The sequence below is a fragment of the Lolium perenne genome, chromosome 6 (genome assembly GCF_019359855.2).
Source record: "Lolium perenne isolate Kyuss_39 chromosome 6, Kyuss_2.0, whole genome shotgun sequence".
Classification (NCBI taxonomy): domain Eukaryota; kingdom Viridiplantae; phylum Streptophyta; class Magnoliopsida; order Poales; family Poaceae; genus Lolium; species Lolium perenne.
This window is the reverse complement of record NC_067249.2, coordinates 97,969,744-97,984,953: the sequence shown is the minus strand read 5'-3', so window position 1 is coordinate 97,984,953 and position 15,210 is coordinate 97,969,744. Positions and strand designations below refer to the sequence as shown.

At 47.3% G+C, this 15,210-nt stretch overlaps 1 protein-coding gene and 1 long non-coding RNA gene across 2 annotated transcripts; both read left to right on the top strand.

Moving 5' to 3' along the window:
• Positions 1-187: 187 nt before the first annotated feature.
• LOC127307398 (uncharacterized) lies at positions 188-2,456 on the top strand. The gene is made up of 2 exons (XR_007855512.2): positions 188-1,445; positions 1,963-2,456. It is a non-coding gene; the product is annotated as an uncharacterized lncRNA (long non-coding RNA).
• A 3,334-nt stretch (positions 2,457-5,790) lies between these two features.
• LOC127307397 (putative disease resistance protein RGA4) lies at positions 5,791-9,065 on the top strand. Its single transcript, XM_071821956.1, has 2 exons — positions 5,791-7,385; positions 7,431-9,065. The coding sequence occupies exons 1-2, from the start codon at positions 5,838-5,840 to the stop codon at positions 8,895-8,897; spliced, it is 3,015 nt and encodes a 1,004-aa protein (XP_071678057.1). The 5' UTR covers positions 5,791-5,837; the 3' UTR covers positions 8,898-9,065.
• The last annotated feature ends 6,145 nt before the right edge of the window (positions 9,066-15,210 follow it).

Here is a 15,210-nt window from a genome sequence, read left to right as displayed (position 1 = left end):
TTCGACGGCATCATCCGCCTACACGGTTTCCCCGCGTCGATCGTCAGTGAGCGGGATCCTGTGTTCACGGGGCACGTCTGGCGTGACCTTTTCAGGATGGCGGGCGTCAAGCTCAGGTTCAGTACGGCATTCCATCCTCAGACGGACGGTCAGTCCGAGGTGGTTAACAAGGTGATCGCCATGTACTTACGCTGTGTTACAGGTGATCGTCCTCGGGCATGGGTGGATTGGCTCGCTTGGGTGGAATATTGCTACAACACCTCCTACCATTCCGCCTGCCACACCATTTGAGGTGTCTACGGTCGTCCGCCACCGCCCATCTTGCCGGTTGATCCAGCAACCGCTCGGATGGAGGCTGGGGGGAGCTTCTCCACGACCGCGACGAGATGCTTGCTGAGGTGCGGCAACGTCTCGTTCAGGCCCAGCAGCTCGCCAAGCACTACTACGACGGTCATCATCGCGAGGTGGCCTATGCGGTGGGAGACTGGGTGTGATTGCGACTTCTTCATCGATCCACCCAGTCCCTCGATCCGCGTGCAAGGCGCAAGCTTGGACCTCGCTACGCTGGCCCCTTCGTCATCTTGGAGCGCGTGGGCACACTTGCATATCGCCTTGAGCTGCCAGAGGGCTCCCGCATCCATGATGTCTTTCACGTGGGTCTGAAGCCCTACCGTGGGGAGCCACCGGCAGCGCCAGCAGCGTTACCGCCGATCGCCGATGGTCGTCTTTTTCCGAGCCCGGCGAAGGTGTTACGTGCTCAGCTCCGTCGCGGCATTTGGTACTTGCTGGTGCAGTGGGAAGGCCTTCCGGAGGAGGAGGCTACTTGGGAGAAGCGCGAGGAGTTCAGCCAACACTACCCCGACTACCAGCTCGAGGACGAGCTGTTTGCACATGCGGGGAGAGATGTTATGACCGGTATTGGTTATGTTAGGAGAGGGCCCAACCATGGACCCAACTAGGGGCTTAGCCCATTATCAGTTTAGGGTTTAACTCTTTATATACTGGATGTAACGATGCAAACAGGCAAGCAATAATCATATTCATTATTGCCGACTCCCTGAGGAGTCGGTCTCCTAAACCTAGCCGCCGCCCTCCTCTTCTCAGCCGTGCACGACGGCGCCCTGCCGCCGGCGTCCGCCGCCTCGTTCGCACACCACTCCCTCCTTCCCCTACAAACTACGCCCTAGGCCCGGTAGAGCTGTTGGTTCTACCACTATTTCAAGAAGTAAATGGTTTAAAACATTCCATATTGTAATATGACTACTAATATTTACAGTTTCCACCTTTTCGTCCTAGATTAATCTTATGTTTCAAGCAGACGGCACCATTTAGTTGTTGCAGGGAAGGATGATCAACTCCTGCCTCCAGCCCGGCGTGTTCTTCTATAGTCGACCGCTGGTATTCTCCATACAAAACATGGGTTTTGGTTCTTGCTCCAGGTACAGGTAAAAATGCTCTAGCTTTCTTTGCTTATTTCGTTTGGTTTCTTCCTGGTGTAATATTATGTTATTTGCCAAATGTTTTGGTTGCTATGGAAATATTTCTACCATCATATGCCCACGTGAATTGATCATTTACTCTTTTAATGTTCGACTTATGCCTGGATCAATTGCTTCCTTACTACTTTGATGTTCTTTCCCTGGAATTGTCAAGTGTGAGAACTGATATGCTCTTCCATCTATTCAGTTCATGCAATTCAACTATTTTTTTAATCTGAGATGCATCTAAATTCTCACAGTAGGCCTGATATTTATGCACACGCCAAGCACGAGCAATGCTCGGCAAAATTCACGACTTTGCGCGTGTCTTTACGACACATGTGTGGCTGAACGCCTGAATCCCTCTCTCAGTTTTACAGCTTAGCAGCTAATACATTCAGTCCATTGCAAACAACCTTGATATATCCAGGGACATGACCATTCGTTTATGTACTACAACTAATGACCAGATTATTGTCTATAGGCCTTGTTGGAAGAGAAGGAATTTTGCGCATCAATAAACAGCAAGCTGTGCATCTAAGAAGTATAACCACTCATCATCAGTGTGCCAAGCAAGGAGCTCATCATTCTCTCGTGTGTGCCCATCATTGGCAACTCCAAGACATGGGAACACTGACACCACACCACCCACCACACAACTTGCAGTTTGTTATGGTTCTCTGTTTGAAGGATTTTTGTTGTGCGTGTAGGGCTGAAGAAGATATCTTGATACAATGTCTATGAGCTGAAATAAATTGGCGCCTACGGCGCTTCCCTTTGTGCAAAAAAAAAAAAGATATCTTGATGCAGCCTCTCCATTGTAAATGCCTGGGGAACTACAGACCACATGTGCAGTTCTTTCCTAGGCAAGTAGGCTGCTGATACTGCACTATTCTTAGAACCTTTATGGTTGTCCAACCCACATTGGCATTGTACTTAGGAATTATGACGGTTTAGCTTCACTTTGTTTGAGATGTCCCTATCAAGTCTAAAAGGTTTATCCATGTTATTTCACCTACTTTTCCATGGTGCGGCGTGCCGCCGCGCCGATCATTGCTAGTTATATAAACAAATGAGCTACTTTGTATCCTTGCACAGTTTGATAGTAGGGATATCAGAAAAAACCTAACATTAAGTGTTGGATTCTTTCCTCATGGATGGATCTGTAGAAGAAGTGAAGACGTATATTCTTGGAGACGATGGATCAATGCTTTTGTTTCAGACTGAACATTACAAAAGCACCTTGTTTAGAAGGACTTTCATCTTGATTCAAGTTGAACACTTGAAAAACGAGAAAAAGAAGCTATGAAGCCCTCAGAGCTTAAGAAGGAAGAAGTTCTGACTAACTTTCATGATTCTGTCTGTAACAGTTTGGGCTAACTTCTATGTATATGTATTTAGCCCAAAGTGTCGCCTGGCCCAAGTTGCCCCATGGAACCTCTGTACATTACTTTGAATGCAATTGAGAAAATCTTCAGTTGGTCAAATGACATGGTACAAGAGCTTCGTCTGGTGGTGACCTACCTCTTCGCCACCACCGTTGGCAAGTCGTCGCGGCCGCTCACATCTCCGCACGAGTCCAAGTCATACTTGTGCCCTGTCCTGTTGGCTGTCGCCCTGCCCGCTGAGTCCACGTTGGACTTGGCGCAGCCGCCACCGTCTTCTGTTGCACTGGTCACACCAGCCCAGATCGGATTGGAGCCCTACTGCGCCTCTACATCCTGTTGCTGTCGGAACTCGTTAGCTGCTGCACCTGGTCGTTGGCCAGCTGCAAGAAGCCGTTGCTCTGCTCGTTTTTTTTTCTGATGTGAGTATCTGTTCTGCTCTAGTTGCTCTGCTCGTTTTTCTCTGATGTGAGTATGCTCTAGCTGCTGTAAGCAGCTCTGTTCTGCCCGTTTGCTCAGCTCTGTATGTGTTGAAGCTGCTGCAAGTGGCTTGTTCTGCCTGTTCTGTTCCATAGCTGCTGCAAGGAATTGTTTTCTTGCTTGCTGCAATGGCCAAGGAGGGGCCTTTCTTTTCTATTGACATCAAGTTTGATGGCCCGAATTGCAGAGAGTGGTCATTCTCAGTTAGAACTGTTGTGAGAGCTGCTGGTTTTGATGATGAGGATGAGGCCATGAGAAAGACTGGGAGAAAATCAGATTCTAAGGTCATGGGTGCCTTAATTTTTTATGTTGTTCCGTCGCGGCGGATGTGCCGCGAATTATGGAAGTATCTGCAGCCAAGTGGGGCACTTCGATATTCTTTGTTGCAAAATTTGCAAAATCTGCAGCAGCATGACATGTCTATAGAGGAGTATTATGGAACCTTCACTGGCGTCACTAGTCAGCTTATGCCAATGACTCCAAAGAGTCGCTCTAGGTGTGAGTCTTGTGTGGCAAATGAAAATCATGAAACTCAGCCCTTAATGTTTCAGTTTGTGAGAAGGCTCAGGAGTTTGAGAACAATTGGACCCAGCTTCTTGGCTGTCCCGCATCTTCTTCTTTGGATGAGGCACTTGCTATTTTGATTGCTCCGGATACACGTCTTCACTCCCTTACCTCATCCACCGCTCCGCTCCAACATCTGTGTTCTTGCTGCCCATCGGAAGGAAAAATATGTTCTCTCTGCAAAAAGTCTGGGCACACAGTTGATAGTTGTTTTGCCCTACACCCAGAGTTGTTGGCTGAGTATCAAAGGAAGTTCTTTATTCAGCAGCAGGGTCACCCTCCTACTAGGAAGTCTTCTGCTGTTGTGATTGGCAAGCCACAACTGCCACAACAGCCAACAATGAGTGCATCTGTGTCCGCTGCTTATATGTATCTAGCTCAAATAGTCTAGCCTGGCGCAAGCTGCCCCATGTAACCTCTGTACATTACTCTGAATGCTAGAGAAAATCTTGAGTTGGTCAAATGACAAATATAACATGGGTGCTTGGGCACCTAGTTTGTGTTGTTTACTTTCAGAACTATCGCATTTACAAGTTCTTTTCTGCCAAGGCTGTGAAGCTAATCGAAACTTGTAAGCATACATTGAGAAATAATTTACCATTCTGTCGACTTTATCTTGCTTAAACAGTTCTCTGGTAGGCTATATACAGAAAATGTACAGTGCTATTGTGCACACATCTATCCCCTCTATCCTACATCTTGTGTCTTTCGGGTCTACCTTTTGCGTGTGATTGACCATAATCTCAACAGGTTATCGGCACAAAGCTCTGCCATGCGCACGACATAGACGGACACTGGGTTCAGCGCCACCCATGCTGGCACCAACTTCCACCACCTTGGTGCCATATACACCGGCAGTTCTGGTCACTACCTGAAATGCTTCTTGGTTTCATTGCAACGTTGACTGATCACTAGAAGATAGAGGGTACGAAAATGTGCATGTAAATACAGGTAAAGGTAATCAAGACATTTTCAAACATAATTGTTTTTTTTTTGTCGTGCCTAATTATTGATGCTTGACTATCTACCTTGAATAGTATGCCACAAGTCCACAACAGAGAGTTGGTTGGCTTCCTACCCTCATGAGCACATTAAAATATCATCGAGTTGTTGGCTTGTTTCCCTTATGAGCTCATTTAAATTTTCAGCTGAAGTAGTCATATGTATTTTTAAATGATGCAACTTGGGTAGATGATGAGCTAGGAAAAAAGACAAGCACATGCACCAGGTCTCACATATGCTGATGGAATCTTGAGGTGCCGACTAGTAGCTGTATTACACCTGCATGCTGTTGCTGAATAATACTCCTCATGAGTTGACCATTGGTGCCAGTAAGCAGTCTTCCAGCATAACCAGTCAGAACATGGTGCTTCAGTAGGTACTGCTCTTTAGTTTTCCACATTCTGCCTGTTTCTGTATCAATTCTGTTTGGTAAGTGGTAGCCTTGATTGTGTCCACTATAAAGGAGGACTTCAGATTTCTTCATCTGTCTTATCTGAATTCTTCTAATTCATGTCCGATTTCACCTTGCAAAGAAGAAACATGTCTGACATGCATTTGCTGATGTTCCAGATGTAGCGAAATTCTTATGCTCTATGGAGGGTACCTGGTTCTGTTGGACTACTTACTGAACAGATCCTGTTGAGAGGCACCAAGCCATATGATTTGCTGAAACTGTTTGCTTCCCCGTCTGCAGCACTCTGATGAATGAATTATAAATTTACGGATATTCAGGTACTTTCTCTACTTTTGTTAACTCTAGTCTAGTCACTTACGTGGTAGTTCTTGTTCCCTGCTAAAGCTGATATCTTTCAACGAGTGTGTTCACCTTTTATTTCTCTTTTCCCTAGTTACAGGCAATTGCCTGCCAGCAAGGTCGCCATTCTCATATGCTTGGCATTTTTGGTGTATCTCCTTTCATGTTTGTCTGATGGCAACCATAATAAGTTCTCTGGTTGGATCATGTGTGAAGAAATTGCAAGATATCATTACAGAGAAGGCAATTCTGATTCTAGGGGTAAAAGAAGAACTCAGAGAACTTCAAGGAACAGTGAGCCAAATACAGTGTTTTCTTCAAGATGCCGAGCAAAGGAGGATGGAAGAGTTAGCAGTTAACAACTGGCTTTGTGAGCTGCAGGATGCAGTGTATGATGCTGATGATATCATTGACTCGGCTAGACTTGAAGGAAGCAAGCTACTGGAAGATCACCCTTTATCATCAAGAAACTCAACTGGGTGTAGTGGTATTTCAATTTTATCTTGCTTTCCTAGTATGCAGAGGCGTCATGAGATTGCCATTGAAATTAAAAACCTCAATACAAGGATAGAGAAGATCTCAAAGCTGGGAAAGAAGTTCCTAACACGATCGGAGGCAGCACCTTCTCTTCAAGGTTCAATGTTTAAGCCAAGAAAAAGTTCCCAGCTTGTTGAACCCAACCTTGTGGGGAAGGAGATCATGCATTCTACCAGGAAACTAGTGGACTTGATACTCTCATATAAGGAAGATAAAGCTTACAAGCTAGCTATTGTTGGAACCGGAGGGGTTGGTAAGACAACACTAGTTCAGAAAGTATACAATGATCACAGAATAAAAGGAAACTTTGAGAAACACGCATGGATTTGTGTTTCACGGGATTACAATGATGTTACTCTTCTAAAAGAGGTTCTTAGAAATATGGGACTTCAGCAAGGGCAAGGTGAAACCATAGCAGAGCTCCAGAGCAAACTTGCAGAAATAATTAAGGGCAAAAGTTTCTTCCTTGTTCTAGATGATCTGTGGCAGTTCAATGTATGGACCGATCTACTAAGAACTCCGTTACATGCAGCAGCTGCTGGAATAATTTTGCTTACAACACGAGATGATACAATTGCTATGAAAATCGGTGCAGAACATACCCATCGAGTTGATCTGATGCCAGTAGAGGTGGGATGGGAGCTACTTTGGAAGAGCATGAACATCCGCGAAGAGAATGAACTGCAAAGTCTGAGAAACATAGGGATTGAGATTGTTCGTAAATGTGGCTGCCTCCCACTTGCGATCAAGGTGACTGCTAGTGTTTTGGCAAGCAGAGATCAAACAGAGAATGAGTGGAAAAAGATTTTGAGCAAAAATGCTTGGAACCAGAGCAAGCTGCCTACTGAAATAGAATGTGTTTTATATCTAAGCTACGCCGAGTTACCACATCACCTGAAGCAGTGTTTCCTTTATTGTGCTTTGTATCCTGAAGGTCGTGCCATTGACCGTGATGATCTTGTCAGATTATGGGTTGCTGAAGGCTTTGTAGAGGAGAAACAAGGTCAATTATTGGAAGACACAGCAGAAGAGTACTACTATGAGTTAATCAATCGTAATCTCCTACAACCTAATGGTTCATATTTTGACCATAGTGAATGCAAAATGCATGATCTCTTGAGGGAGCTTGCTTGTTACTTATCAAAAGAAGAATGTTTTGTTGGAGACCCTGAATCATTAAGGCCTGTAAGTATTCGTAAACTGCGACGTATTTCAGTCACAACCGATAAGGATATGCTGCTACCTAGCATGGATAAAGAGCAACTTAAAATCTGGACTTTTAAAATGCTTTCTGGCGTCTCCTTGGTGGTTGATCATTCATTTATCAAGAAATTTCAAAATCTTCGTGTTTTTGATTTGGGAGGATCACATGTACGGAGTATCCCAAGTTACATTGGAAGTTTGATACATCTACGTTTACTTGATCTTGATAGTACCGACATATCGTGTCTTCCAGAGACCATCGGCTCCCTAAAAAACCTGCAAATACTGAACTTGCAAAGGTGTGCTTATCTCCACAGTCTTCCTTTGGCAGTCACCCAGTTGCATAATTTAAGGCGCCTTGGTCTTCGTGATACACCAATAAATCTGGTTCCAAAAGGGATATACAAGCTGAAATTCCTCAATGATTTAGAAGGACTTCCTGCTGGTGGTGGAAGTGAAAACTCTAAAACACAAAATGGATGGAAGTTGGAAGAATTGGCTCATCTTTCGCAGCTAAGGCGGGTTTATATCACTAAATTGGAAAGAGCGGCTCCATGTAGCACGGATGCGATACTGGAACAGAAAAGGTATCTCAAAGTTTTGAGCCTGCGATGCACTCAGCTATTAAATGCAAAATATTCGGAAGAAGACGTTAGAAATATTGAGAAGACATTTGACCAGCTATCCCCTCCACATAACGTGGAAGATCTATTTATTGGGGGATTCTTTGGTCGGAGATATCCCACCTGGCTTGATGCTACTATTTTGTCTTCCGTAAAACACCTGAAACTAGTAGATTGCAGGTCATGTTTGCGTCTTCCACCAATTGGGGAGCTACCCATGTTGAAATATCTGAGAATTGTGGGAGCATCCGCAATTACAAAGATTGGACCTGAATTTGTTGGCTGCAAGGGGGGTAATCTGGGACCCACGAAGGCAATTGCTTTTCCCAAACTTGAATGGTTAATCATCGAGGATATGCCCAATTTGGAGGAGTGGTCCTTTGTAGATGTTGAAGAAGAAACTGCAGCAGCTAAGGCTGCTGAGATGCAAAGATGTGAAGCCTCATCTCTATATCTTCAACTGCTGCCTCGTTTGAAGGAGTTGTACCTTATCAACTGCCCCAAGCTGAGAGCCCTCCCAAAACAGTTTGGACAGGAGACCACCAGCTTAAGGAAGCTCCAATTAAGCAGAACTGGCAGCTTGAAGGTTGTGGAGAACCTCCAGGTCCTCTCTGAAACACTTGTAATCGAGTCATGTGAAAGCCTAGAGAAGGTATCAAACCTTCCAATGGTGAGGGAGTTGCTTGCAAAGGACTGTCAAAATTTAAGGTGCGTTGAAGGATTGGGCAGCTTGCAGCAGCTGTGCTTGACCAAGGATATGAAGGAGACCTCTTCTCTGTGGGTGCCAGGGCTTCAACAGCAGCGCCGACAACTTCATGGGGATGATCTCGATGTCTACACTGCCATAGAGACGAAGAGGACACCCAATTAGGTGGCAAAAGAGACACATGGTATGAACTCTGAGTCTGGCATTATTTTTGTCTTACCTCCTCTAATATTTTCACTCCTGGAGTTCAAACCTGTTGGAGAGGGGGTAGCGTCCTTTAACTTATATACCTTATGTTCTCACCAACGTGCTTTTGTTTATCTTATCGGTAGAGACCTTATACTCCTGAAATGTTCAAATCTAATGTGCTTGTACATATCTGAAAATAAGTTGCTATGCCCATTAGATGGCAATGGATGTGTTCTTCCGTTGAGAGAATTATTGACACTAAAGTATGTTATTCTCTTTTTTTTTTGCATGAAAATACTTCATTTCTTCCTGTGAGACATACAATACTGGTATATGTAGCTAGTACTCATACCGGATTGTTTTCTTCATTTTAATTGTGGTGGGCTATGTAAGAACTCTGAACACACAGCCATTTAAAGTTCACTTGCAACACTAATGTGCACAGTTGTTAGATAAGCCTACGAGCATCTCCACTCCCCCCCCCCCCCCCCCACATAGCGGCCCCAAAACCCCGATGATTTGGGGCCGGGAGCGAAAATGGACTCACACCGGTGCGTCCCAAACGGCGCCGGCACTTTATCGAGCCCAATAGAAGCGCCGGCAACCCCGTGCCGGCCCTTGGCCAAGGGCACGGATCGTACGCCTCACGAGGCGGAAAATTTTGGGCCACGCCATCTGTCAGCCACACATCCCCAAATTATACATCTTCCCCACCAAAACCCGGTCCCCTCCGCCGCTCATTTCTCCCGCCCGCCGCTCCATCTCCCATCCAGCCTCCAACCCGAAAAACCCTCGCCGCCGCCATGACACCGAAGAGAAAGGCTCCGGCGAAGGCGCCGACGAAGGTGCCGCCGAGGTAGCGCACCGTCGCGTCGAAGGAGAAGCCGGAAAATATGTCGCAGGAGGAGTGGGACAAGGAGATGGAACGCCGCTCCTTTATAACGGCCGACCGCATAAGGCGTCGCATCACCGCTATCGATGCAACGAAAGCAGCGTCCACTGCGGAAGCGTGCCTCAGCTTGGGCGGTGGCCTCAGCAACATCTCGAGCTCACCGTTGTCGTCGGGTACTACGCGGGATACAACGTGGATGGACCGTCACTCTCGCAGATGCGGCTATCGCAGATGGAAGGCCGCGCCCGCTACTCCCCCGAGTACGCGGACAACGACATGACCTTCGACCCCAACGCGCCGTTTTTGCCGGATTCAGCGGCGAGGGGAAGCAGCACCTTTTGCTTCCTCGTCGACCTGAACTCATCGCCTGACCTGCGCCGCACCGACGGCCACGTGACAGACGACACTGGCCTTCCCCGCAACCTCTTCCCCGACGAGGGCAGGAGTACCCACTAGGTGTTCGGCAGTGCGTCTGGCGTGTCCATGGGCAAGGACGAGGTGTGTTGCCTTACTTTTTTATGTGTAATGTGCATCGTAGACACCGGCGGCGGCTGAAAGTAGGTAACTTGTTGTGTAGATTGCCGCCAGGGACGTGATCCTCGACGGCTTCATACGCGGCCAAGCCTACGAACCCCCTGTCGACGAGTATGAAGAAGAGGCCGAGGAGGACGAAGGTGAGGAGGAGGTCTAGGAGGAGCTGATCGATGCCGATACCAGCGTGACCACGACTACGACGCGCAGGCGTTCCTGCGGCACTCGTGGTCCGAGGTGGAGGTCTTTGGACGATGAATGTCTCATCGAGGTGTGAAAGCAAGTGAGCTTTTGCCCATCACCGACGCCAACCAAACCGGAGCTAAGTACTACAAGCGCATCCTCGATTGCTTTAACGAGAAGAACTATGGTGACTACGCCACAATCAACATGAACCGGAACGAGGGCGCCCTCTCCCACCATTGGAACATGATCAAGGCGGCGTGTAGCAAGTTCCATGGCTACTATGAGAAGATTAAGAAGCGGCATGAGAGTGGCAAGACGATGGTGGATTGGGTATGATCTACGCAATCTTGTTCATAATGATCCATCTTGTTCCATATCTTGTTTATTATGATCCATATTGTTCCATATCTTGATGATCCATCTTATTCCATATCTTATTTTGCATCATGTATTGTTAGATTCTCCAAACCCTCGAGATGTACTAGTTCAAAAACGAGGACAAGGACTTCATCTTCATGCATTGCTTCAACAAGCTACAAGGTTGCAATAACTGGGACGACCTCTGCCACACTCTACACAAGGACGTGGTAGAAGGGCCGGTGGATCCTGCCGGCGCCTCCATCGGGCGCTCCATTGGCAAAAAGAAGGCCAAGGCCGAGAGGAATGCGGCGCGGCGCCGGTATTGGCCACCATGGGCGCCTCCCTCGAGAAGATGATCACCTCATTCTCGGTGGAGAACAAAGAAGCGGCAGATAGGGCCGCTGTCGTGTGGAAGGAAATCCTCGACAAGCAAGATATGAAGATCGAGTTGGAGAGGGAGAAGGTGGAGGCGGCGAAGATGGAATCTCACGCCTCTGTCAAGAAGGCCACCAACGAAGCGACGCAGCTTTCGTTGGCCAAGATGTCTCAAGAATCCAAGATCGTGATGGCCGACATGGAGAAGATGGACCCGTTGGCGCGGGCGTGGCACGAGATGTACCGCGGGCGCATCGGCCAAGAGGTGCTGGCGGCGCGAGCTGCGTTGGCGTCTCCCCCGGCACCCTCCACGTTCATGCCTCCGCCGGCACCCTCCACGTTCATGTCTCCGCCGGCACCGTCGACGTTCATGCCTCCCCCGGCGACCGTGGATCCTGTTGCAGCGATGGAGCTGCCGCCGGGGCTCGCCGACGATGAGGAAGTCATCGAGGTTGAGCCGCCCCTGACCCCGTTCATCTGCTCAGTTGGCTTGGAAGCCGAAGTTCCTTTTTGCAGCCGGAAACGGCGATTTCGTGGCCGTATGTTGGCCCAAACTTCATATTCGAAAACCTATTCGAATTTGGTGGCCGTGTGTTGGCTCAAACTTTAAATTCGTAAACTTATTCAAATTTCTATGTTTTTGTTTGAGTTTTCAATTCAAATCATCTATTGGGGCTGTCGTATGGGGCGCGCCGGTGTGGGAGCAGCTCCCCAAATGGAGGATGTTGTGCTGGGGCGCCCCATATGATAGTGCTGGCGCCCCTGCCCGGCGACTATATGGGGGGCGCCGGTGGAGATGCTCTAAGGAATTCATCCCATTAGATGTTTTAAGGGGTTTTTTAGAATTAAGAAATCATTAGCCTGTCATTCTCAGCTTTTCTGATGGATAAGTTAATAAATTGTCCATACAAACGATGTAAAAAGGTCAGGAAACACAGGCTTTTACTATACGTTGTCCATGCTAGGACAAAAGGAATATGCTTATGTAACCTTCATGGCAAGCTTGCAAGGTTCATTATGTAAGTATCTATCTCATAACAGAATTCTAGAAACCAGAACTAGATGAGAAGTTCTAGACCATTGTTATAAGACTGTTACGTGATTGTAGTAGATGAACAGAAAATCAGGTAATAAAAGCTGATTCCTAAGAGAACTAGGTAGAGGTCTAGTGGTAGGGTCACAGTGGTGCATCCTTGTTGAGCAGGGTCCGAATTTCTGGTATGTCACCGGAGTGAGCTTCTTCTATAAAAATAAGCCACCAGGTCTAGTTCTGGCTGGTCTCGTTTTTTTTTAAAGCTGATTACTAACGGTTTTGCTTAGATTAACAGATCTTAAACCCACATGATTTGCTTAGCTTATTTGCCTTTTCTTATTGTAGGTAATTACTTTGAAGGCTTATATAAGGACGCATCCATTATCATCCGTTCAAATTGATTGTCCTATGGAGGCAAAGAAAAACCATGAGAAAAAAGTCACCAGAAAAGAGAGTGTCGTTGTTTACTCCTACTATTTGGTTATGCCTGCAAAACAACTTCATGGACTTGTGTGCTGTTTTCTATGGTTTCCTTAAGGCAACTCTGTGTATGTCAATGTAAATGTAATACTTTATTTTTCTCGGACACATCATAATATATTAGAAGAAGACACCGAGAAGACGTCAGGCCTCTAAGCATCAGGAGGCTGAGCGGGGAGAGGTAAGCGACCTAGTTCCTTGGCACCATCAATCAGCCACAATCTAGCCTCGTCAAGAATAGAGTGAACCAGTTCTAGACGATTGGGTGTTGGTGTCATTGACGACGTAATCATTGGGCATCTTCAAAGTCGCCAAAGAGAGTATGATGCTTGACTTCGCCCTCTTTTGAAAATGAGGTTTAGTGTTAGAGTACGCATTTTCAAACCAACCTCGGAAATCATCTCCAGGTAAGCCTGTAAGGACATGCATCTTTGAAGTCTCCGTCGACCTAACATTTGAAGTCATCAAGTGTGAAATGGACTCGCATTCCTGATCGCACAAAGCACAAGTGTCGTCGTCGGGGAGGCCATGCCGGAACCCTGCGCCCTGCCGTCCAGAAGTGGCGAGTGACAGCGCTAGCCATACAACACCTTGCACTTTACCGGCGCCTAGCCTTCCTAGATAGATTTCCAATGTGGTGAGCTGGTTGTTTCTCGAACATGGCATCATATGTTTCCTATTTGGCAGAGTATTAGTGAACTTCCAAGAGGTACTGTCCTCGGTGTCAGGTAGCAGAGTTGGTACATTGACGATCTCGACAAGGTGCAGAAACTCAACAATGCCTTGCACATTTAGTGTACCTACGATGTCGGTGATCCAAGTGTTCCTTGCAAGTGCATCATCGAGCAACCTTCTGCAAGCAATGTTAGGTCGCACGATAGCTTGGACCGTGGAGACATGATCAGCCACGCTCTGTCCACCGATCCAAGGGTCAGTCCAAAAGAACACCTTAGAACCATTGCCTAGACTGATTTTGGTAGCTGCATGGACCAAGGCAAGAGTGTGCTTGCTAGATTTGATGTTCACGTTTTCCCAAGGCTTGGACGTGTCGACGCGTTGCACCAATCCCAGCGGGCACACAATGCCCAGCTCGACTTCTGCAGGTTCTTTCCGTTGAGGCCTCCAAGCTCGGCACCCCTGCACACCTCTTGCTAGGCAATGACACAGTTGCCACCGCTGCTGCCATCCTTGCCCAACGCAAAAAGATCTCTGGCACTTGATGATTGTGTTGTGCATGTAGCTTGGGATAATAGTGGCAAGCATAGTGTGAATGAGCATCGCTGAGAGCATGGATTTAACCATAACGAGTCGATCACCTTTGGAAACCAGCCCGACATTCCAACCTGAGAATTTGTGGTGGAGGTTGTCAAGCAAAGGGTGGAAATCATTCCTCTTGAACTGGCGGCAAATTGACAGTGGCATGCCAAGGTAAGGAAAACCTTGATTGGGCATTGCAGATGTTGCATAATGATGGCCCTCAAGATGTTCACAGTAGATCAACATGGTAGAGTTTTTTGCGATGTTGGTGTGAAGGATCGTGGCTTCTCCGAGGATGCGAACAGCTCGTGCATCACCCCAAACTCCTCCTGGCAAGGTTTGATGAGAACGGTAGCGTCACCAGCATAGAGTGATGTACGAGGTGCGCCCCAACGTCCCTGGAGCTTACCAAGAAGGCCAAGTTGTGATGCCGTGTCGATGATGAGATTGAAGATCTGCATGACAAGAATGAACAACATGGGTGACAGAGGGTCACCATGTCGATTCCCTCGATGGTGGAAGATCTCGTCGCTTAGCACACTGTTGATTAGGATGCAAGTGGATGCAGTGGAGAGCAAGAGGATATGAGATCGATCTAGTGGCGACCAAAGCCCAGGTGGTTAAGCAACTCGATGATGTACTGCCATGAGACTGTCAAAAGCCATCACGATGTCCAACGCCAAAAGCAATGTCGAAGACTTGGAGTTGGAGGCATGGAATGATTTGGCCAACTGTTGTACAAGCATGAAGTTACCATAGATCACCCGTCCTTTGATGAAGGCACACATTGATTTGGGGAGACAATAGTTGGGAGAACTGGAGCTAGACAAATAAACATAACCTTTGTCACCAATTTGGCAATACCGTGCACGAGGCACAAGGCTAATGGGCCTGCAATCATTGATTTTCAGGGGCTTAGCCTTCTTGGAAAGCAACGTCATCAGTGCCTTATTTAGCATATCACTAGTGGAAAAAGGGCCAATAGTCACGGTTCGCAATGTCCATTAATACCGGTTGTGCAACCGGTATTAAACATGTGGGACTAAAGCCCCCCCTCTTTAGTCGCGGTTGGTTACGAACCGCGACTAAAGGCCCGTCCACGTGGGCGCCAGGCGACGGCCGGGGCGGAGGACCTTTAGTCGCGGTTCTTCTGGCCAACCGCGACTAAAGGCCGC